Genomic DNA, 26,177 nt, shown 5'->3' on the forward strand with positions numbered 1-26,177 from the left:
CAAGATGACTCACAGAAGTGTTATCAAATAAAATTTGACACTGAGCTGCAAAAGGACTGAGGCACAAAAGCCTGGCTAAGGAGATAAGTTTTAAGGAAACAGCTTAATGGAGGAAAGTGAGCTCAAGAGGCATGGATATTTAAGCAGGGAATTCCAGGTCATAAGGATGAGGCAGCTGAAGAAGCAGCCACCAATGGTGGAGTGATTTAAATCAAGGCTGCTAAAAATGTCGGAATTAAAGGAGGACATAGATATAGGAGGGCTTTGGAGACAAGGAGGGGCAAAGCCACCAAGGAATTTGAAGGAGGATGAGAATTTTGAGGGGCTACTGGACTGGAAGCCATTGTAGGTCAGTTAGCCCAGGGGTGATAGACAAATGGAGTTTGGTGTGAGTTAGAATGCAGGTAATAGAGTTTTGAATAAACTGAGGTTTACAGAGAGTGCATGATGGGAGCCCAGTCAGGGGTACATTTGAAACGTCAAGTCTAGTGTAAGGGAATCCCGAGGCTAATGAGGAATTCCACCCAATTCCTCTATTAGGCCAAGTAAATTCCACGCCTGCTGAGAGCGAAAGTGATGAAACCCTCTGGGGTGGGGAGTGAGTTTGTGTTTTGAACAGTGCTACCCAGATCTATCGATTCCCTGGGAACAGGCAGTGCGGATGGCCACCCCCTGAATGGCCTATGTGATGCTTATCATTGAAGAAACCAATTTGCTCCATGCTAATAGCGACCAGTAGCACTGTCTGCCTCCAATTGATCAATGCAGTCTTTGCAAACAAATTATTCCAGCATGGCGTTTAATTTCTGAAGGATAATTTATTTCCAAGACAGCCTATTCTGTCCTCAGTGGAGGTTCTGACATCTTTGCGGGCCGTATTGTCATCTTGCCAAGGAACCTCTGGCTTTATCTTTCAGGACAGAATGGTGTGATCTGTTTGTCTGCCAGTATCTTGGGGCTGGTGCCCCCTGTTGCACTTCTACAAATGCAGGCCTGTCATCTGAATATTGCTGAGTAAAAGGACAAGTTGAAGTTCTGTCACAATTCTATCCTCCGAGTTTTGGACTTCTGTGTTACAATCCCTGTAGAGAGCGATAACTCTTGGAAAGAAATTTGAACTTCCAATGATTAATTGAAAGGATCATATGACAAGATTTATAGTTTTAAGACTTTTACTGTAACAAACAAATTAAAAGCATCATTGACTAAGCACTTTTTGTTAGGCAACTTATACTTTAAACTACAGAAAAGGTTTCCCCATTTCCCCCATTCCCTCTCCGTAGTTATTCTTTACTCTGTCTCTTACGTCGATCTTTCATTCTCCAGAAACCAGCCTAATGCTGTTCTCAGCTCCCAGTCGTTTGATTCCTTTTTCTATTTCCAGCCAGAAAACTTCTAATCCCCACACTAACTTTCATGGTGAGGACTACTCTGGAGATTATTCCCTGTTGCCAAGGTTGGGTTAATCTTCCAGCCTCATTTATATCCTTATGAACTTGGCCTTTATAATCTGAGCACAAGCTCCTATCCAGATGTTGCATGATTATCAATAGAGACGAGCTGTCACTACCTTTCTGCTCCTTCTGTCATTTTCTGTCCCTTTCTGTCTGATTCTTGTAGGCTGACCTATCTGTGAAGTTCAGGGATAACCTAAGAAACCTGTAAACCAGTACAAAAATGGCTTGCTGTGGACTCTTCTCACCTCAGAGCCCATCTTCATGGCAACATGAATCACATGGGCATTGTATCCAGGTGGAAATGCCAATTAGCTATCTTCTAGACCCCCCCCCCCCAACTCTATTGTATCCTAGAATTAAATTGGCAGTTTAAAATATAACAGTTTACAAAACCTGACTTCCCTCACACCTCCCTGTGAAACTTAGATCCTAACAGTCTATCCACTGTCAGCACAGCTGTTTGGTTCATTGCTTACAGGTATGAATATCTCGTACATTCTTCCCAGATACATGACCTGGTTTAAGCTTCCAAGCCACCCAAGTTTACTCTGACAAAGAGTCATCCAGACTCAAAACGTTCTCCCTCCACAGATGCAGAGGAGATTTACTAGGATGTTGCCTGGTATGGTGGGAAGGTCTTATGAGGAAAGGCTGAGGGACTTGAGGTTGTTTTCGTTAGAGAGAAGGTTAAGAGGTGACTTAATAGAGGCATACAAGATGATCAAAGGATTAGATAGGGTGAATAGTGAGAGCCTTTTTCCTCGGATGGTGATAGCTAGCACGAGGGGACATAGCTTTAAATTGAGGGGTGATAGATATAGGACAGATGTCAGAGGTAGGTTCTTCACTCAGAGAGTAGTAAGGGCGTGGAATGCCCTGCCTGCAGCAGTAGTGGACTCGCCAACATTAAGGGCATTTAAATGGTCATTGGATAAACATATGGATGATATTGGAATAGTGTAGGTTAGATGGGCTTTAGATTGGTTTCACTGGTTGGCGCAACATCGAGGGCCGAAGGGCTTGTACTGCGCTGTAATGTTCTATGTTCCATGATGCTGTCAGACCTGCTGAGATTTTCCAGCATTTTCTGTGTTTTTTTCGATTCTAGCATCCGCAGTAATTTGCTTTTACCCAAGTTTGTTGTTGGGCAGAATTCAGAACTGATCACATGACCCCTTTATTGCATTATTTTACCCCAAGTTAAAGAGACAGTCCCAAAACGTAAAAATCTTACAAACTTCATATTTATATGGAAAAGAATGTGCACTTGAGTGTTTGTAGTTATCCCCACATAGTGGTAAGCTTGATCAGTTGAATGATCACTTTCTTTTCCATTGAAGTGGTCAGAAAAGTCACACAGAAAGTCACCATTAAAGCTGCACACTGTTTCGAGGTCAGCCTTTATAATGAAGCCTGGGCTCATTTTGTTTGACATTCGACAATCTTGTGTAATGTTTACAGGTAGTAGATGATTTTCTCATACTGCAAATCACTATATGAAGAACCAGTAGGATTTACTTTAATTAAAAACTCTACCATCAAAGCACGGCGGCACGGTAGCACAGTGGTTAGCACTGCTGCTTCACAGCTCCAGGGTCCCGGGTTCGATTCCCGGCTCAGGTCACTGTCTGTGTGGAGTTTGCACATTCTCCTCGTGTCTGCGTGGGTTTCCTCCGGGTGCTCCGGTTTCCTCCCACAGTCCAAAGATGTGCGGGTTAGGTTGATTGGCCAGGTTAAAAAATTGCCCCTTAGAGTCCTGGGATGTGTAGGTTAGAGGGATTAGCAGGTAAAATATGTGGGGGTAGGGTCTGGGTGGGATTGTGGTCGGTGCAGACTCGGTGGGCCGAATGGCCTCCTTCTGCACTGTAGGGTTTCTATGATTTCTATGATTCTATGATAACACCAGGCTGAGTTCATGCAACTCATTACATTACTCAGTGGACTATGTCTTGTATAAAAACAACTCTAAAGCATTGAAAATTATAGATTATATAATTTATAAATAGATTGGAGCCTTGATATGATAAAGTTGCACATGCTAAAACCAAAGCTGATATTCGGAACGCTTTATCTCTGTGGGACACTTAAGTAGGTTCTACTTTATGAGAATTCTGTTTAAAGAAAATTATTTGGATCCCAGTTTTTGCTGCTATCATCAACAACAACTGATGTCAAATGACCGGAAAATAGTCAACTCTCTCTTAAACTACATTGTACATCCTTTTTAATTTCAAACATAGCCTTTTTACTTGACACCCAGCTATAAAGAGGAAATGTAGTCCAAATTGCCAATTCTTATGAAGCATTTAATACTCTTTGGTAACACAGAACTTGAGTATTGCTGAAAAAAGAGTCATGTCAAAACCTTTTGTCTTGCACTCATAAAGACAATTGGCAAGAATACGAGTTTAAGGGAAAAAAACAGAAAATTATTCTGCATGAGAAAAGAGTGCTGATAGGTTGGCAAGTGGACTTTGATTGGTAGATACACATGGCCTGTGTATCTGGCATCACACTGGTATTGAAATTCATATACCACATTATTTACTTGTGTCAGGATGTCCTTTTACCCTGACGATAGCATCCTGTTAGTGGCAAATACCAGCCGTGTTGCAACTGAATAATAGCAGCATTAAACAGCTATTGCTCAAATTTTTTATCAGGTACCTTGCCCTTCCAAGGTAATCTGAGGTTGACTAGGCATTGTTTAGCGCTGAATCTGATGGCCTTAGGCCCATCATGAGCTTGCGTGATATACAGCACAAAAAATCTGATCAGGATAGCCATTATCCTGCAAGGTTCCTTTGATGAGCCCTATTTCCGCATTAAACTTGCATGGTGGGCAAATGGCTTAGGCCTTATTTACAAGGTTACCAATCAGGTCAATCCTATAGCATGTGGAACTGTAAGAATCCCAATGCGTGTATTAACCAGTGAAGATAGACTTGTGGTACACTATGGTAGAGAACCCCCTGGCAGTTTTCACAACTAGTAAATCAACATAGAAGATAGGAGCAGGAGGAGGCCATTTGGCCCTTTGAGCCTGCTCTGCCATTCATTACGACCATAGCTGATCATCCAACTCAACAGTCTAATCCTGCTTTTTCCCCATAACCTTTGATCCCATTCACCCCAAGTGCTATATCCAGCTGCCTCTTGAATACAAGAAGGGAAGTAGATTTGACTGCTCCATTTCAAAGGTGAAACTTACATCCTAAAGACTGGCGGATTGTATCAAACAGCATGTTCCAGCGCCGTTCACAATGGGCAAGATACAGACTATATCCAACCACCCTGTGCTTTCATAACTCAAAACATAGTGTCCAATGTTTGATGTGATTCATAATAGGACATTTGTTAAATGATCCTCAGTGTGCTAAGAATTATGCTGAGAACCAATTTAAGATTGTCAGTTGGACTCACAGTGTGGTACATTTGTGTGTACTGGAAGCTAAATACATTAATATACAGGGCCTTGTTCTTTGCAGCCAGAACAAACAGGTACACACATTGTGCCTGTTTCAGCTAATTGAAATAAATGACAGCAATTTGCTGACCCATTCCTCAGGGCAATGGCTTCACCAATCAGTAAGAAGCCTCATAACACCAGGTTAAAGTCCATCAGGTTTATTTGGAACCACGAGCTTTTGGAGCACTGCTTCTTCATCACTCACCTGATGAAGGAGCAGCCCTCTGAAAGCTCGTGATTCCAAATAAACCTGTTGGACTTTAACCTGGTGTTGTGAGACTTCTGACTGTGCCCATCCCAGTCCAATGCCGGCATCTCCACCTCATGTTCACCAATGAGTGTCAAGCTGCCTGGTTTAAATTTCAAACAATGCTTGGAAGTTAACTGTCAGTTACTATCAGATGGTGCATTCTCCATGGTAACTTGCCAAAACAATCAGCACTTTCTTCACATACAGTATAAATTGCTGTTTTCCCCTACATTGGCATTCTTCCAAAGTGTGATGAGTTCAAGATGGAAAACTTTGATATGTCTCTTTTTTTCAGTAGCACTTTTAATTATTGTTTTCTTTCACAGTAAAAACACAATATTGGTTGGTAAATGAGAGACAGCAGCAGTTTGCAATTACTGTTTGTTTACCATATGTCTTTATAGCACTCATTTACATCAAGGAAGGTCAATTATATTACATAAGAACACAAGAACATAAGAAATAGGAGCAGGAGTAGGTCATCTAGCCCTACAAAAAGATTACAAAACAAATATTGATGTTCTTCCATTAGATGTCAATAGTGCAACTAGCAAAAGAAATTTCAGGTTTTTGACATATCAGATTTTTGATAAATTCGCTGTGGGCCTTTGCTCAGGATTAACGTTTCTGCTTGTGAGCCAGAAAATTGTTGGTCCGGGTCCTACTCCAAAGACACAAGCACATAATTTTAGCCAATTCTTTTTAGGTCTTTGATTTAGTTCTATTCCACTTTAGTGAACTGTGGTGTGTGTGAGCTATCCTCAATAATGGCCCAAGGTTTTATACAGAGAAAATAGGAACCAGGAGAATATTTAATCAAAAGAGACTGTAAACTATTAGCTTAGATTCCAAAATTAATATCTGTCATGAGTTCACATCCCTCAAATTCTATTCAGTTTTGCTACAAACATTTCTCAAAGTAGTGGGGTCATGCTGCTGTGCCTATCCTGAAGCAAACATTGATGACAGCAATGTGTAAGGCCCTTGTGGTGTAGTAAAGCTTGGTTTCTTTTCACTGAAGCCATTTCTGGAGTTCCTTTGAAGATTTTCCTGTCTTTGCCTTGCAGTGATTTCTCTTGCTGCTTCTGCCAGTCTGTGGGCTCTTCACTAGTTGCTTCCTTATTCAAGTTTTCCACTGCTCCCATTGTTATCATCATTGTGGGTCTTAGATGTGATAGTTCAAGATACTGCTGGAGGCAAGGCTGTAGATACACTTTTTTATTGAATGTTATACTATGCACAATACAGACTCTGCACGAGGCTGTACACAGAACTATCTCTCCCCATGCTCTGTTCTCATATAATAGAAACATAGAAAAAAACATAGAAAATAGATGCAGGAGTAGGCCATTTGGCCCTTCGAGCCTGCACCCATCATTCAATATGATCATGGCTGATCATGCACTTTCAGTATCCCACTCCTGCTTTCTCTTCATACCCCTTGATCCCTTTAGCCGCAAGGACCACATCCAGCTCCCTCTTGAACGTATCTAATGAACTGACCCCAACAGCTTTCTGTGGTAGAGAAATCCACAGGTTCACAACTCTGAGTGAACAAGTTATTCTCATGTCAGTCTGAATGGCTTACAATGGCTCACATTGTTAATGTGCTACCATTATTCAAGAAGGGAAGTAGGGAAAAAACAGGTAATTACAGGCCAGTGAGTCTAACATCAGTCGTAGGGAAATTATTGAAAAAAATTCTGAGGAACAGAATTAATCTCTACTTGAAGAGGCAAGGATTAATCAAGGATAGCCAGCATGGCTTTGTCAGGGGGAGATCATGTCTAACAAATTTGATTAATTTTTTTGAGGAGGTGACTAGGTATGTAGATGAAGGCAGTGCCGTTGATGTAGTCTTCATGGATTTCTGTAAAGCTTTTGACAAGGTCCCACATGGGCGACTGATCAAGAAGGTAAAAGCTCATGGAGTCCAGGACAATTTGGCAAATTGGATCCAAAATTGGCTTAGTGGCAAGAGGCAGAGGGTAATGATGTAAGCTTGTTTTTATGAATGTTATTTTAGTTTAGTTTATTTATTAATGTCACAAGTAGGGTTACATTAACACTGCGATGAAGCTACTGTGAAAATCCCCTGGAATGGAAGCCTGAGTCCAGTGGTGTGCCATAGGGATCGGTGTTGGGTCTCTTTCTGTTTGTAGTGTACATTAATGATCTGGACGTGAATATGGGAGGTATGATCAGTAAGTTCACAGATGACGTAAAAATTGGTGGTATGGTAAATCGCGAGGTGCCATAGCCATAGATTTCAAGATAATATAGACCGGGCTAGTCAGATGGGCAGAACAATGGCAAATGGAATTTAACCCTGAAAAGTGTGAGGTGATGCATTTTGGGAGGACTGACAAGTTAAGGGATATATACAATGAACAGTAGAATGCTAGGAAGTACAGAGTACCAGAGGGACCTTGAGGTTACATGTCCAAACAGCCCTGAAGGCAGTAGGACAGGTAGATAAGGTGCATATGGGATACTTGCCTTTATTAGCTGAGGCATAGAATATAAGAACAGGGAGGTTATGATGGAGCTGTATAAAATGCTCGTTATGCTACAGCTAAAATACTGTCTGTAGTTCTGGTTGCCACACTATAGGAAGGATGTGATTTCACTAGAAAGGGTGGTAAAGGGATTCAACAGGATTCAACTTGGGCTGGAGCGTTTCAGCTATGGAGAGAGGTTGGATAGGCCAATGAGGTTGTTTCCTTTGATTTGATTTATTATTGTTACATGTATTGAGATGCAGTGAAAAGTATTGCTTCTTGCGCGCTATACAGACAAAGCATACTGTTCATAGAGCACATAGGGGAGAAAGAAAGGAGAGGGTGCAGAATATAGCATTACAGTTATAGCTAGGGTGCAGATAAAAATCAACTTGATGTAAGGTAGGTCCATTCAAAAGTCTGATGTCAGCAGGGAAGAAGCTGTTCTTGAGTCAGTTGGTCCGTGATCTCACACTTTTGGATCTTTTTCCCAATGGAAGAAGGTGGAAGAGAGTATGTCGGGGTGTGTGGGGTCCTTGATTATGTTAGCTGCTTTTCCAAGGCAGTAAAAAGTGTAGACAGAGTCAATAAAAGGGAGGCAGGTTTGCGTGATGGACTAAGCTTCGTTCACAACCTTTCATAGTTTCTTGTGGTCTTGGGCAGAGCAGGAGCCATACCAAGCTGTGATACATCCAGAAAGGATGCTTTCTATGGTGCATCTGTAAAAGTTGGTGATAGGCTGAGCGGACATGTCAAATTTCCTTAGTCTTCTGAGAAAGTAGAGGCGTTGGTGGTCTTTCTTAACTATAGCGTCAGCATGGAGGGACCAGGACAGATTGTTGGTGATCTGGACACCTAGAAACTTGAAGCTCTTGACCATTTCCATTTCATCCCCGTTGATGTAGACAGGGGCATGTTCTCCACTACGCTCCCTGAAGTCGATGACTATCTGCTTTGTTTTACTGACATTGAGGGAGGGAATATTGTCATTGCACTATTTTGCCTGATTCCCTCTCTCTTTCCTGTACTCCGGCTCATTATTGTTTGAGACCCGAAGGTGGTGTCATCAGCAAACATGAAAATGGAGTTGGAGGGGAATTTGGCCACACACAGCTAAGAAAGCTGCGGGAGCTGTACAAAGCTGATTGAGGTGTACGCATTATGATGGACATAGATAGTGTAGATAGGAAGAAATCTTTTCCCTTAGTAGAGGGGTGCATAACCACTGGACTTACTCAGTTAATGGTAGGGCATTGGGGAGAGTTACAGAACAAAGAGATCTCGGGGTACATGTTCATAGCTCCTTGAAAGTGGAGTCACGAGTGGACAGAGTGGTGAAGAAGGCATTCAGCATGCTTGGCTTCAGCAGTCAGAACATTGAATACAGGAGTTGGGATGTCTTGGTGAAGTTGTACAAGACATTGGTAAGGCCACACTTGGAATACTGTGTGCAATTCTGGTCACCCTATTATAGAAAGGATATTATTAAACTAGAAAGTGTGCAGAAAAGATTTACTGGGATGCTACCGGGACTTGATGGTTTGAGTTATAAGGAGAGGCTGAATAGCCTGTGACTTTTTTCTCTGGAGCGTAGGAGGCTGAGGGATGACCTTATAGAGGTCTATAAAATAATGAGGGGCATAGACAAGGTAGATAGTCAATATCTTTTCCCAAAGGTAGGGGAGTCTAAAACTAGAGGGCATAGGTTTAAGGTAAGACGGGAGAGATACAAAAGTGTCCAGTGGGGCAATTTTTTCACACAGAGGGTGGTGAGTGTCTGGAACAAGCTGCCAGAGGTAGTAGTAAAGGCGGGTACAATTTTATCTTTTAAAAAGCATTTAGATAGTTACATGGGTATGATGGGTATAGAGGGATATGGGCCAAATGCAGGAAATTGGGATTAGTTTAGGGATTTTTAAAAAAAAGGACGGCATGGACAAGTTGGGCCGAAGGGCCTGTTTCCATGCTGTAAACGTCTATGGCTCTATAACCAGGGAACTTAGATTTAAGTTAAAGGGCAGGAGATTTCAAGGGAATTTGAGGAAGATCATTTTAATCCAGAGGATGGTGTGAATCTGGAACTCTCTGCCTGAAAGGGTGATAGAGGCAGAAACCCTCACATTTAAGAAGCATTTAGATGAGCACTTGAAACACCATAGCATACAAAGCTGTGGACCAAGTGCTGGAAAATGGGATTAGAATAGATAGGAGCTTAATGGCCTGTGCAAACACGATGGCTAGACGGGTCTCTTTCTATGCTGTAAAACTCTATGGGGTGATCTTGAACCCGCGCTCACTGTCCGGCGGGGGCACAAGACCCACCTCCCCATGATGGTATGAAACACGCCCCCTTGATATTTTTTGGCAGATTCTCTTAGGATCTGGAGAGAGTCATGTCGGATTTCTTGCCAGAAACATTCTGCTATGTTTTGGTAGGATTTAGCCCATTGACTCCAGGATATACAGAATATGTTTACATATTTATTAGGGACTGGTCTTTCATTCAAATAGTCTAATATCCACGACTTGACTGTCATCTGTTTGGTAGCTGGACTAGAAGATCTGAAACCCACTGTCTAGTTCATATTGTGAACTTCCTTTGTACAAATGCTGATAAGCTGGGGACCACCATTATTACACCAGATTACAAAGGTATTTGGCACGCTTGTTCATATTGGTGTCATTGAGAAGTTAAATGGATCTGATATTCTGCTCAGTGGATTGCTGACTTCCTCACTGACTGCAGTAAGTGTGCAGAATGTAATACAGCCTTTTACAGCGGGAAACATGGCGCCTGGATCCTGTTGTGGGAGAGCCCATGCATCAGTCTCCCAGAGGCAGGAAAACCTCCTGCGATTAGGTCAGAGGTGGGAAGGGCCCCATGCAGGAAACCCACCTGTTCACAACAGAATGTCAAATGGACTCCTTAATGCGCCACTTGATATCAATTCACCTTGAGTGCACCTCAGTTTAGTGGTGTCTCAGGGATTAACTGGGAGTCGCATGGCTTTCACGCGTCGGGGATTTGCTTGTGGCTACCGGGGATTTCTTGTTGAGAATCGCCCTGTGCTCGTAGAGGAACCTGGCATCAAGAAGGATGAGCCAGCTGAAGACTATATCTTGCCCTTGTCTCCAAACTTTTGATCTTAGCAATGAATTACTTCAGGGTGAGAGGTTGCATGGAAAACCCTTTGATGACTAGAATCATGGAATCATAGAATCTACATTGCAGAAGGAGACCATTCGGCCCATCGAGCCAGCACCAACAACAATCCCACCCAGGTCCTATCCCTGTAACCCCACATATTTACACTCCTAATCCCCCTGACACTAAGGGGCAATTTAGCAAGGCCAATCAACCTAACCGGCGCATCTTTGAGGGAGGAGACCAGAGCACCCGGAGCAAACCAACGCTGATATAGGGAGAACATATAGACTCCGCACAGACAGTGACCCGAGGCCAGAATTAAACCTGGGTCCCTGGCGCTGTGAGGCAGCAGTGCTAACCACTGTGCCACTGTGCCGCCCAGACTGGGCCTGCTTATTGCTGCAGATTATTTTCTGCTCTAATCCATCACCAGTACATGACATCCAGTAAAGGAAAAATATAGTTGCCTTCCCTACTTCAGTTTTTTTCTGAATTTTTGCTCAGAGAAGCAGCTGGCTGGCCATTTTATCACTCTTTTCTACTTCAGCCCCATAACTCCAATTCCATCCTCATGAAATCGTCAATCGATTTTCATGGTTGCTATCTTTATTGTTGATTAGAGTGCTTATTTCCTTCGCCAGATAGCAGTCAATTTACGGATCTAGAAATGGAAAAGTAATTCCTTAAATGGGGTTTTGTTTATGATTTCTTAGCTTATAATTCTACCCCCTTAAACTCCTAATGCTTTTGTGGAGTATAACCCTTGGAATCCATGTTACGCATTTTCTTCAGTTTTTAAAAACATGGATTTCTTCCCTCCTGAAAAATCCACTTTTCCAATGAGGAGATTAAAGTGTATCAGAAACCATAGCTGAAAGTGTTCAGATAACAGCAGGTATGGCTCAGGGTGCTTGACTAGGGCCAATTCTTTTCTAAGCTTTATTAGCTATGTTCTTTCTTCTTCTGGTCTCACATACTGAAAATGTGTGGATGATGTGATGTGAGTCTAGGCCCCAGGGAGCTGTGAAGCAGCAGTGATAACCACTGTGCTACTGTGCCACCCGATATGAGTTACCTGCTCCAAACCTGGTCTGCGGCCCTGCCACACAGTGCTGGTAACTTTCAGCAAAGAATTCACTAGGAAGCAAATAAGAAAGGCAGAAAGTCTCTCAGCTGCAGCTTCCAATGTTTGGACCATAGCAGGGCTGGTCTGCAATACATCCTGGTGAAGATTGACAGCTTGCTATTGGTGTGTCTCATGTACCCAGAGATCTGTGGGTAAGCTTGTCCGATCACATGAGGACCCAAGGACAGAAATACATGATCCTGAGTAGACACCATTCTCAAATCAAGGGACAGACAACAACAATGAATATAGGCATGGAAAGAGAACATCTAGTCCTGTATGAACTGAAAATCCCCTCCGCCCCCAACACTCGTATTAAATTAAACACCAGGGTGAGGCCTTGTCTATGGAGCAACTACAGATTCCGTTCTGTAGCAACCGATTCCACTTACCTCCTTCATCACTGCTATTACCAACCTCTGTCTGATTTAATCCTGAGCTGAGTTTTTGGTTTCATAAAAAACACCTATATTGTATTGCCTGTCTCTGTGCCACAAACCATCTGCTGCTGCAATGCTCACCCATGCTGTTGTTGCCTCCACACTTGACTGTTCCAGTGTTGGCATGGGCACCCTCCCATCACCCCACTCTATAAACTTAATTCATTGAAAACTCTGTTGCCCAAGTTTGAGGTTCATGTCAAAGACTTGCATATTTAATGGAGGCTGACACTTCTGCGTGGTATACCATCAATGATGCTTCACCATCAATATGGTGTCTTTTAAATAAGGTATTAAATTATTTTGGGGGACCTTGCTTTTCGCAAATTGACTTACTGTATTTTCCCACATTACAACAGTGACTACATTTCTAAAGTGTTTCACTGGCTGAGAAATGTTTTGGGATATCCTGAGGAGGGCATGAAATGAGCTTTCCAGATTTTATGAAATTTGAGATAGGTGTGGAATGGAACATGTCTGCATTGTAATGAAGATATATTGAGGCATTTGGTAATTACTTATTTGTTTGGCTGTGCATGGGTTTTGTGAAAACCTGGGAATACCACTTAATTCCGAGTTACATAAATCATTACTGTTCAATTAGTATTGAATGGTTGGCATGTAATTACTATCATTAAAAAGTAATCATAGAACTGTTTCAATTTGTCACATTTTCATAATGTCATGATTTATTTATTCAAGGAGTGCCCAAACAATGAGTAACTATGTCCAAACTGGCAAACTTGACATGATTACAACAAGCTGTCACCTTCCAGAGATATTCAATCTATGGGCTTTTTGTGAGTTTTTTTTTAAGAATTAGATATGTGGGTTATAGTTCATGAATGTTACTTTCTTCCCCCTATATTTCAGTGGAACAGAAGAAAAATACCATCCCAATTGTCCAAAGATCAAACCTGCCCAAGCCTGGGCATTCGGGACTCCGCCCTCCTGGTTACTCCCGATTACCAGCAGCTAAACTCGTGGCTTTTGGATTTGTCAGAAGCTCCAGTGTGTCATCAGTCTCCAGCAACCAATCAAATGACAGTGTTCACAGTGACCACAGCAAAGCTGCGAATCGTAAGCTATCATTTATTGATTTCTCACTTGATGGAGGAAAGTGTTCCCTATTTCTTTCATCACCTACTTAAAACCTTTATGAATTCAGAATAGCTGATCTGAACATTAGTGGGGGAAGTGTTATACACAGAGGTGATTAATTAAATTGAATCGCTGCAGGGCATACAAGCTCAGCATCTAACACTTTGTCACATCACATTTAAAAGAAAACATTCCCTGCCCGCCATGTAACATAGCCTTTTGGAGACAAATGTTCTAAATGAATGTTCAGGTTATTACGAAATATCACCACATGTAAGATTTTAGAGACAAGATTCAGTTGCTTTATAATAGACGCTGTGTTGAAACGAAAAGTCTGTGCCTACAGTTATACTACATCTCTAGTCTCAGGCTAATATCCATGAAATGCATGGTGCAGCCACAAGAGTTAAGTTAGACTGTTGATTATGCATCACTGAGGAACATGCTGTGTTTAGCCATGAAGCGACTCTGTGCATACCTTCAGGCATGAAAGTACGGGCTCAGGCTGAGTAATCTTTAATGGTGGAAGACCTTTGGCAGGCAAAAATGTTTGAAAGTAAATCAAATTTGAAGGTTAAATACTACTTTACAATGGGCTGAATGACACTATGCCTGCCGTGAGCTCAAACAATTGAAACAGCTTCACACGTTAAGCTCTCATGCTTGTATCAATGCTCACTCAAAACTGCTGTCAGCTGATGAAAAGGTAACAATTTAACTACGTCTTCAGAATTAATCCATCCATTCCCAACAAAAACAAGAAAATAAATCGAGGAAAGTCATTTTTTCCCGTTTCCGAAACACGCTTGATCTATAAAAGCTGACTGTGAACTCCAGGTGTAAATGATTTTTAATCTCTGATTTGCTTTAGTAAAGTATAGCTTCTGAAGCTGGTGAGTTGCTACTAATAATCAATGTACCTCTCTCTTCTTGCCCTCAACCCAGCTCTCACCACTTGGTTCCAGAGTTGCCGTTCACCAATAGACTTTCAGAAATTAAGTTGTTTCTATTGGACAACAGGAAGTTGGGAGAGGCATGACCAGGTTTCAGTGTCTGTCACCAATAGCCCCACTACTGACCAAGATGGCCGAGTCCTATAGGACACAGCTGCTAGACTAGGTCTGCAGCAGGTGGTGAGGGGCCAACAAGAAAGATAAACCTACATGATCTTGTCCTCACCAATTTGCCTGCCACTGATGTATTTGTCCATGATAGGACTGGCCACCAGACAATCCTTGTGGAGGCAAAGTCCTGTCTTCACATACTGTATTCTCAATACCCTCCATTGTTGTGTGGTACTGCTGCCGTGCAAAATGGGATAGATTTTGAGCAGATTTAGCAGTTCAAAACTGGGCATCTATGAAGTGCCATGAGCCATCCGAAGAAGCAGTATTATATTCAACCACTGTCTGTATCCTCGGCCCAGCATATCCCCATTTTACCATTAACATCAAGCTGGAAGATCAGTTGTGGTTCAATGAAGAGTGTAGGAGAGCATGCCAGGAGCAATATCAGGCATAACTCAAAATAATGTGTCAACCTGTTAAGGCTACATCCCAGGCATGCCAAAGAGCATGAAATATACAGAGTTAAGTGATCCCACAACCAATGGATCAGATCTAAGCTCTGCAGTCCTGCCACATACAGTTGTGAATGGTGGTGGACAATTAAACAACTCAGTGGAGGAGGAGGCTCCACAAATATCCCCAAGCTCAATGATGGGAGAGTTCAGCACATCAGTGCAAACGATAAGGCTGAAGTATCTGCAACCACCTTCAGCAAGATGTTCTGGGTGGACGATCCATCTCAGCCTCCTCCAGAAATCCCAATATCACTGATGCCATTCTTCAGCCAGTTCAGTTCACTCCACGTGATATCAAGAATCAGCCGAAGGCACTGCAAAGGCTATGGGCCTTGACAATATTCTGGCAATAGTACTGAAGACTTGTGCCAGCCGCAGTCCTAACCAAGCTATCCCAGTACACCTACAACATTGACATCTACCTAGCAATGTGGAAAATTGCCCAGGTAAGTCCTGTATATAAACACCAGACAAATTCAACCTGACCAGTTACCACTCCATCAATCTACCGACTACCCAAAGCCTGCCTATCATCTACAAAGCGCAAGTCAGGAATGTCATCGAATACTGTCTACTTGTCTGGATGAATGCAGCTCCAACACTAAAACTTGATACCTTCCAGGACACAACAGCCCATTTGATTGATACTCCATCCACCACCTTCAAAATTCACTCGCTCCACCACCGATGAGCAGTGGCAGCAATGTATATCATCTACAAGATGCACTGCAGCAACTCACCAAGGCTCCTTTGACAGCATATTCCAAACCCACGACCTCTACCATCTAGAAGGATGAGGGCAACAAATGCATGGGAACACCACCAGCTGCAGATTCTCCTCCAAACCACACACCATCCTGAGTTGAAAATATACCACTGCTGGGTCAAAATCCTGAAACTCCTTCCCTAACGGCGTTGTGGGTATTCCTACATCACATGGACTGCAGCGCTTTATGAAGGTAGCTCACTACAACCTTTTCATTGGCAATTAGGGATGGGCAATAAATGCTGGCCTATCCAGCGATGCCCTCACCCTGTGAAATAATTTTTTAAAAGCATTTATTTTGTAATTATTTGCCATGTCTTCTCTCCCCAAATGCATTACCTCACATCTGCCTGTATTTAATTTGAATCATTACTTTTCTGACCACCTGACTAGTCCATTGATATATTCCTGCAGTCTACACTTTTCTTCCTCACTATTAATCACAAGGTCATTTCTTGTCTCATCTGAAAATTGCAAATCATGTCCTCTTTATTTAAATCTAAGTCACTGATACTGAAAAATATAAAAGCAAGATTTTAGCATCTTATCATCCTCAAGATAATTCCAAACTGCTTCACAAGCAACCAACTACATCTGAACTGAAGCCAATTTTTGCAAATTGCACAGTTCCACAAACAACGAAAAAATGAAATGAACAATCAACTCATTTGTTCTTACATTGCTTCAAGGAGAAATATTGTCAAGGGTCCCAGCAGAACTCCCCCATCCTCCCCTCCATCTCTTCTGTGAATAATGATATTACATCTTTCAGAATCACAGACTCCTACAGTACAAATGAGGTCATTTGGGCCATCAAGTCTGCACCGACCACAGTCCCACCCAGGTCCTATCCCCATAACCCTACGTATTTACCCTAGCTAGTCCTCCTGACACTAAGGGGCAATTTAGCATGGCCAATCAACCTAACTCACACATCTTTAGACTGTGGGAGGAAACTGGAGCACCCAGAGGAAACCCACGCAGACACAAGGAGAATGTGCAAATTCCACATAGACAGTCACCGGAGGCCAGAATTGAATCTGGGTCCCAGGCGCTGTGAGGCAGCAGTGCTAACCGCTGTGCCACTGTGCCGCACCTCTGCTTAAATAAATAGATAGCCTCAGTTTAACTATTCACCCGGACACCAACGTTCCCAGAACTGTAGCACTCTGTCTGTACTGTGCTAGCTTATGTGTGAGGCGTGAATCTAAAACTCTGTCGCTGAAAGGGGGAAGCATTACCAATGGGACCAAACTGGAAGTTCTATTAGAAGTATTTATTATTTATATTAATCTCCTTTTACTTGAGGTATAATCACCATTATGTTATGTACTCTACATTATTTCAAAAGAGGCATGTTGCTGGAGAGGAATCTTGTAATAGTTAATGTAACTAGACATTTAAGTGTAGTAACTGATCTGGTTCTTTATCTGTGAAAATATATTACAGCACTGCAAAGTGCACAAATGAGCTCTCGCATTTGCCTTAAAACTGATGGTGACTGCTCAAAAAATAATGACTATGAAGTATTTTGGGACATCTTGGGTATGTGAAAGGCACAATATAAATGTAGGTCCCTTCTTTAAACACGTAGCCCAATTATTTCTGACTGTTCCCTTGCATGAGCTGCTTTATTATGCAGCGTGTAGAGAATGACATTATCTCTGTGAATGTAGAATGACACCTGGTGGCAGCACAGGCATTGAAAAGAAATCACAGCAAGGAGATCTTATACAGGCTTGTACAGTGCACAAAAATATTAAAAGACTGATACTCTGCTCATAGAGACGGCTACAACTAAGCGCTGCTTCCTTGGCTCTCAAGTTGAGCTGCCCTTGTAAGGTTCTGCGTGGGGGTTGTGGCGAATGTCAACACGGGTTTCTGGGGAATTCCGGCAAGAGGATGAGTTGGGAGGAGAGGATGAGGTGATTTACATTTGGCAGTTTCTGAGGTTCCTCATGGCCACATGAGGAGGGGTAAAAATGACTCACTCCCCTGTACTGCAACCCCCACTTCAACAAAGCCTTTTGTGAATTTGTAAGGATAAAAGGATTTACTCAATGTCTGTGTAATCGTTTACATGCTGATTACAAAGAAACTAGTCTGGCAGACTCTCTTGAATTTAAAACAAAAGGAGTTTGTTTCTATTGAGTTAAAAACCCACCCAGATACAGATATAAAAATATTTAAGAAGGTATATTCACACCTGACGTTCACAACGCACACACATACATAAGCATACAAAGTTACAAGTTATACAACATGTAGTTGCTTTCTTAGTCAAGTTAAAATTCAATGACAAAAGATTTTTAAAAAGAGAGTTCACTGTTTGAGTCCTTTACCGGCATCTGTGACTGCGGAAGAGTTTCCTCCATATGATCTTGAAATGATTTTTGCACCTGAGGTTACTTTTGATGGAAATTCACTATCTCTATGCTTGATTTTTAAACTGTAACACGTTTAGGGTCATGTCTTGGGACAAAAGGGGAGAGAGAGAGAGTATTACCTCCCCACTGACCAGTTTTCCTGGCTATTCCATAGCAGTTTGCGTAACGTAAAAAGCAATTTCAAAAATGCCTACTCTATTCTTATGATCTATTTTCCCATAATGATTTGAGAAGGTATTTGCTTAGCTGATGTCTGGACAGACTGTGGCTATTGTCCCATAGCTTATATTGCCCTAGTCATTAGATTTTGAATGATTTGTTATTAATCTTGAAGGTATAGGAAAAATATCTTTCCATACCGCTATTGTCCTGGTAGACTTTCTGGCCCTGGTTTTACTGGCACGCCTGCCCCGAAATCGGGACAGGTGAGGCTCGCAGAACGGCATTCTCCATTGGCCTCGAACGCGATCTTACGAGCCTCAGGCGGGTATGCAGGTAAAATTCCGGCCTCTGTCTCTATTTGAGAGAGAGCCTTATAGAACTACAAATGTCATGTCCAGTACAGTTTTAGCAAACCTTTTGAAGTAGGCCTTGACGTCAGCAGGTGTGAAATTCCATAGAGAAGTCTGGGCATAGCTTAATGATATTCCACGTTGGAACCTTCCAGAAAACTGGTCAACTGGTAGTGCCAGACATCAGGTGACATGTGGCTGCCATCTTAACTCGGTGTCTTTGCTTGGTTTTTTTTTACAGTTCAATATATGTTTGATCAGCCAATGAAATTACAGATAGATATCACTCATACACAAATCACATCATCATGACAGGTTATCTAGCAGCTATCTGAAAAGTGCATTGGAGTAGCCTGGGAGACAATTTGCATAGGTTCTGTTTATAGCCTCCCATAAAAATCTAAGCATTATAATGGTCCATTTGCTCCATTGAGCCCTCTTCACCATTTTGTTCATCATGAAAGCTCTGCCTTTTTAATCCCAATTATTTACATTTGCTCCAACACCCTTAATATTTGTGTTTATATCTCTCCTTTAAACATCTTGGTTGATTTTTCATCCAAGGATGTCCAGACAGTTTGTTCCACATCCTCAGAAGATTTGTTTTCTTGATTTCATTTCAATCAGTTTAGCTCAAATTTTAAGGGGAAGAACTATTCCTCAAATGCTAATTCCCTTACTTTATCTGCCAAGTATGAACAAGCTTTAAAATATCTTGATCAGTTCACTCATTTACAATTCCGTATCCAGCAATGTATTACAAATTCTCCAAAGACCAGTACAAGCTTCCTAAGATAGTTGTTGCAAGCATGTTTGGTGTCTCACTGCGAGGTACGGAGGCTTGTATGGTTAAACATTTAAGTTTTTAATGACAATTTATTCAGTGTTCAGTTTGGCATTGAAATTATGGTACTCTGTATTTCTGGCACTTGGTCTTCTCCAGTTGATTTGTTTTTTTGTGCTCCTTCGAGTTGCATTTATTTTTATCGACAAGCCATTGGGGTTTGTTTAGGCACCCTGGATTTGTCCTGTTCTTTCCGAGAGTGAACTTCAAATTTCTTCTGTGGGGTTTGCCATAATCTTCCTGGAAGTTGATGTTTCAAAAATGGAACCTTCGTTCCCACTTGTTTCACAATTTTAGCAAAATATTTGTTTACAGTCTTATTTTCCAAACCTTTCCCAAGCTTATGAATCTTTTCATTCAGGCTTAGCAACTATTCCGGTGAGTGCAGTTGTCTTTAAGACCATCAGAAATAGGAACAGGAGTAGGCCATTCAGCCCTTTGAGTCTGCTCCACCATTTAATAAGATCTTGGCCGATCTAACACTCACTAAGTCCATCTCCCTGCCTTCTCTCTGTAACCCTTAATTCCAACACTGATTAAAAACTGATCTTAGCCTTGAAAATATTCAAGGACTTGACTTCCACAGCTTCCTGGGGTAAAGAATTCCAAATATTCACCACTCTTCCTCAAATCCATCTTAAATGAGCACCCCCTTACTCTGCGACTATGCCCTCTGGTCCTACATTCTCCCATGAGTGGAAATACCTTCCCAATATTTACCCTGTCTAACTCCCTCAGAATCTTATGTGTTTTAATTGTATCACCTCTCATTTTTCTGAACTCCAAGGAGTACAGACCCAACCTGTCCAATCTTTTCTCACGTGGCAGTCTTTGTTTCAAAGTTACCTGTAAAATCCTTATACAAGCTTAGCAACTTCTGCTGGGTCTTCAGTTCCTTTTGGAATATTTCTTCCATGATCACTGACTGCTGTTTAGGCTCTTTCAATTCATTTATTAAGTCCTCAATCTGTTTCTTAGATTTTTGCTATACTGCTTTTAGAGTCAGGATATGCTCTTCCATTCTGCGCATCCAATCTTTCATGTTCTTCATATTGGGTCGAAATTCAAGACGTTTTGGTTGTAAATTCAGCATTCAACTGATGTGCTGCTAAGGAATTGCTGATTCATCAGCAATTATTTATCCTGTTCCATGCATATTTCACGCTACTTAATAGATACTTGAAGTTCATCAAGCTCTAATTTTTCATTAGCAAACTCATGTTCCATCCATGAAGTTGGTTTTGTGGCACTGACCATTGTTTTCTAAACAGAGCCTGCTTCCTGCATGCTATCCTTCAAGCTCACTTTCTTTAATTTTACTTCTGCTAATTGTTCCTGAGACTCTTCGTGCTCCTTGTGAGATTTTCTACTTTATCTTGCCATCCTAGGTTCTTGATTTTTATGTCAGCTATTTCATTTTTCAGCAACCTAATGGTTCTCAGTAAGCTTGAGGGTATCCAGTGCTTTTTCTTCTAGTTCCTTGATATTCGGCTCTGCATTCTCTCTTGTACCTCTTGGCTTCCTCCTGGAATATAGAACATCTGTTGAGTCTCCTCTGCTAACTGGTTTTCAGTTCTTTCAGAGTGACATTAAATTCATTTGTTTCTCTTCATGATTTTACAGAGGAACAAACTTTGAGCTGAGGAATCCTTGTAATGTGTGAATGTCCTTTTCTTTGTGAAGCTCAGTTGCTTCGTCTTGAGTTTTCTTGTAATTCAATAGAGTTGCCTCGACTTTGTTTGCTGTTCTTCCATTCTGGTGTGCAAGGCAGTCTTCATTTCTTCATGCTGCTGAGGAACATAGGAACAGAAAATAGGCAAATTCAGCCCTTCGAGCTTGCTCCACCATTCAGTCAGATCATGGCTGATCTCTCTCGGGTCTCAAATCCACCTGCTCACCTGTTCCCCATATTCTGAAGAATCTTTATATCATCTTCACTGCCTGCTTTTCCACCTATTTTAGTATCATCCACAAATTTTGCTATGTTACACTCTGAACCTGCTTGCAGATCATTTATATAGACTGTAAACAGGTGAGATCTGAGGACTGACCCCTGCGGCACCCTGCTAGTTACATTTTGCCAGCCATTTATCCTGACCTTTTTGTTTTCTGTCAGTCAGCCAATCCTCAATCCAATTTAGTACTCTGCCCCCAATCCCCTGCGATCTCACCTTCTGGATCAGTCTTTTATGCAGCACCTTGTCAAACGATTTCTGGAAGTCCAGATATCCACATCCATATGCTCCCCACTATCCACTTTGCTGGTTACGTCCTCAAAGAACTTAAGCTTGTCAAGCATGACTTTTCCTTCATAAAACCATGCTGACAATGGTGGACTGAGGATTATGCATTCCTTTTACATTTGATCTTGAAGGACTATTTTTCAACTGTTTATTTGCTTGTTCAGATCTGGCCATCTAATTCTGTGCTTCAGTGCTTTGTCGCTGCTGATAGTTCCAACACAGTTTTTTCTGAAGGAATTTTGAACATTTTAAAAATTTCCTCACATTTTCCATGTATTGGCTATTCAAGCAGTATTTCAAAGCAGTGACTTCCTTGAGTACCTTTTGTGCCTACTGTTGCGCCTGCATCAATTTGTCAACAGTGGAATTGAGAGTCGTTATTTCCTCTTTGTGCTTTTCGAGACATATATATACTGAATCTGCACATGATTCAGATTTTGGCTTATTCTATTCTTCTCGATATTCAAACTTTCTGTATCTTTCAAAGCCTCTTTGTATCTTTGTGGTACCTCAGATATTTGTTCAATTCTCGAATAGGTTGGTTCATTAACGATTGAATCTTGTTTTTTAAGTCTTCCAGTCCCAATTTAATACAAACATTTCTTGTCTTATTCCCTTTCTTTTTTGCTGGATTTGCTTCTTTTGTGTTATATTAGATAACTATCCTTCATTCACAGCCAGCAGTTGATCCACATTGTCACCTGCTGTTGTAATGTGCTGGAATTTCCAAGAAGATACATTTTTGAGACTTCTGGAAAGCTCTCTGCTTCTCTTGCACCCACATGTGGTTTACTTGAGTATTGTCTCAACCCTTTCAGCATTTCACTGCGATTTTCTGTGCCTATTTTTAAGCTCTGTATGCTCCATAACTTGAAGATTAAAATTTTTGTCAAAGACGTTTAATATTTCATCAAAGCTGGTTGAGGATTCATCAAGGCACTGTATTAGGATTATTTCATCAGCAAGTACCCCAAACAAGTAAAAATGTATTGACTTATACTTATAATGATTTCTTACTTAGTCCTGATATACTCTTATAATCTAAAAATGTCCTTCTCCATAATTCTGTTAGGATGCCAGATCAGAATCCCAAGGTATATAATAAAGCCAGACTAGACCCTAACAATGTTTTTATTTTGGCATAAATAAGAGGATTGGATGTTTTGCTCCAGACTGATTCTATTGACAAATTAGGGATCTTTTATCAAAACAAGCTTTATTCATAACACAGTTTAAAAATAACTCTAACAAAATGAAGCAATTTAAACATGAAAAGAAACAAATCTACTTTCTAACTTATCACCATTTCAGTTACAAGTAAGCACCAGTCTTCCCATAGACTAAAATACCACTTTAAATTGCAGCTATATAAGACCCTCGTCAGACTCCACTTGGAGTACTGTGCTCAGTTCTGGTCGCCTCACTGTAGGAAGGATGTGGAAAAGATTGAAAGGGTGCAGAGGGGATTTACAAGGATGGTGCCTGGATTGAGTGGCATGCCTTATGAGGATAGGCTGAGGGAGCTCGGTCTTTTCTCCTTGGAGAGACGAAGGATGAGAGGAGACCTAATAGAGGTGTATAAGATGTTGAGAGGCATAGATCGGGTGGAATCTCAGAGGCTTTTTCCCAGGGTGGAAATGTCTGCTACGAGAGGACACAGGTTTAGGGTGCTGGGGGCTAGGTACAGGGGAGATGTTAGGGGTAAGTTTTTCACACAGAGGGTGGTGGGCGAGTGGAATCGGCTGCCGTCAGTGGTGGTGGAGGCTGACAGGTTAGACAGCCTGCTTTTGTTCATTGGGACATTGGCTCTGTTCTCCATAATGGTTGTTAGGCCCCCTAGCCCTTATCTCTTAACACCTCCTCCACCTTTCACATCTCCTCCATTTCCCCATGTTCTCTCCATTCCCTCTCATCTTCCATGTACCCAAGCATCCGCTATTTCCCAGTGCCCTTTCCATGGCCCCATGCCTGCTCCATATCATCCATGTCTTTTATTCCCCCTCCATGCCCAGTGCATCCTCCCTGCCCCCATGCGCCCTTCAAACCACCATGAATCCTCCATACCCACTCACCCAGTATCCAATATGTTCACAATGTACAAGTCATATAATAACGCAGGGAAGTCTTTGTGTTGCTCGGGAAATTTTGAAAAATAATATATGAAACACCAATTGAAAGAAAATTTCCCTCTTTGAAACTCATAAAACTGTCAATCAAACACCCATTGAAATTTCCCTTAAAATAACACTTTCTTATCTCAGGCGCTCTTTAATCTGTCAAAATTAAATTCAAAAACCTCTTTAAAGCATTCAATTCTCTTATCTACTGATAAAACTCTCAATCAAAGAAGGCACACAGTCCCCTCGACAGCTATGTCAAAAGCATCTACTGAGCCACGTTTATTAATGGTGTTTGGAACTCAGTTGTGGATTCATAATGGGATCACATTTCACAACTGAATAAACAATACCTAGCTCAATACAATACAGTCTTTCAAATTGCCTAACTAGATGTCAAGCCATCAACTCCTTATTTTTACCTAAGGTTCATGGCGTCTCAATCAAAGAAATCTGGCACTTGTTCAGTTTTTCTCAAAGTCTCAACATTCTTTGGTCTTTAAATCAATGTAAAACTCAAACTACAGTGTCCAAATGACCCATTTAAATCAGATTCCCAATACCGTTGTATGCATAACAGGACTTTAACCATTGGATAAAACATTCAAATGCAAATGAACACTTGTACATTGCTGGTCAATTTAATGGTCACTCAACTCTCAAGAACAGAGCCTTGGGTCAATTACACTGTTAAAATTAAATCATCAAACACCGTTATGACATTTGAAGTTGGCAGGAACTTTTAAACTTAACTGTCAAAAGGTTTCTGGTTTCCAGAAGGTTCATGAATTAACTGATTTGGCGTGGTTCTGCCCACCTTGATGAAAATACCTATGTCAGTGAATACTGCCACTTGAAGTAGGCATGTGTCACTTTATATGAGCGTCGCGACCTGCCATGCTTTCTACACTGGACGTGGTAAGTTAAAAATTGTGGCCCCATATGCCTTGCGTTTGGGCCTCCCGATGTGGGTATGCTCAGCGTCAGAAGGGGAATATCCTGTCTTTTAGACTATAAATCTTTGTTCATCTGTAACTTCTTGCTCTCCCATTTAGATTGTACTCCCATCTGCCATTCTTATAATCAAAGTGCGCAATCCACCAGACAACCCTCTAGATTCCACACTTTCTAATTTAGACAAATTTTGTTACATTTAATCACATTTGTTATTGTCTGCACACTCATTTAATATTTAATCACACTTTGCCATTTTTTCTTGAGGTTGATTCCTGCGATTCAGATTCAGGGAATTGTCTCAAGTGGAAAGGTTGAACAGCTTGGGCCTATATTTAACAGAGTTTAGAAGAATGTAAGGTGGTCTTATTGAAACATAGAAGACCCTGAGAGGGCTTGGCAGAGAAAATAGAGAGGATGTTTACTCTTGTGGGGGGAATTTGGAACTAGAGGATGCAGTTTCAGAATAAAGAGTCTCCCTTTATAAGATGGAGATAGTCATAGAATCTTACAGCATAAAAAGAGGCCCTTCAGCCCATTGTATCTGTGCCAACCACCAAGCGCCTTTCTATTCTAATCTCATTTTCCAGCACTTGGTCCATAGCCTTGAGTGCTATGGTGTTTCAAGTGCTTATCTAAATGCTTCTTAAATGTTGTGAGGGTTCCAGCCTCCACCGCTGTTTCAGGCAATGAGGAGAATATTTTTCTGAGTCAGTTGATTATACTCCAGACTGAGTTTTCCAGATTTTGGATTGATAAGGGGGTGGGTGGGGGAGGGGGCAGGGGCTGGGAAATTAAAACCATGATCAGATCAGCCAGGATATTATTGAATGGTGAAGCAGGCTTGAGGGGCCGAATGGCTGATTCCTGCTCCTGTTTCTTATGTTCCTATATCTTTTAAAAGTATAATTTTTCTCCCTTTTTCTCTCACATTTCCAGGCCTTGTAAATAAATCAGAGTATTTCAAACGCATTCTTACCATAACCATGGCCAGTGTTAGAATTCACCAGCTAACTGATCCACCAGACTGCCCCCAGGATTCTATAGTTTCTAATTTAGACAAATGCTTCTGGACAAGCAGCTAAGCTACCGAGGTCCGAATTCACATGTGCAAATTGGGATCCAAAAAGAAACATCAAATAGTCTGACAGTAAGCTTAACTGGAACTGTGCGAGGAAGCTATTTGCCCACCATGTGAAGGCCAGCATTGGGAGAGTGAAACAACTCTCATTGTAAATTATCTGCTTTCTGTAGTGGGGACTGGAGGAGGGCCTGGAAAA

General features: G+C 41.5%; 1 protein-coding gene across 5 annotated transcripts in view; it reads left to right on the plus strand.

Annotated features, from left to right (window-relative positions):
- The window catches only part of LOC144499767 (microtubule-associated tumor suppressor candidate 2-like), a 489,039-nt gene that overhangs the window by 236,451 nt on the left and 226,411 nt on the right, over positions 1 to 26,177 (plus strand). For all 5 annotated transcript variants that reach the window (XM_078222202.1, XM_078222205.1, XM_078222206.1 and 2 more), the window contains one exon: positions 13,265 to 13,471. In XM_078222202.1, coding sequence (XP_078078328.1) covers positions 13,265 to 13,471 — 207 coding nt within the window. The remainder of the gene's footprint in view (positions 1 to 13,264; positions 13,472 to 26,177) is intronic.

The sequence above is a fragment of the Mustelus asterias genome, chromosome 10, assembly GCF_964213995.1.
Source record: "Mustelus asterias chromosome 10, sMusAst1.hap1.1, whole genome shotgun sequence".
Classification (NCBI taxonomy): domain Eukaryota; kingdom Metazoa; phylum Chordata; class Chondrichthyes; order Carcharhiniformes; family Triakidae; genus Mustelus; species Mustelus asterias.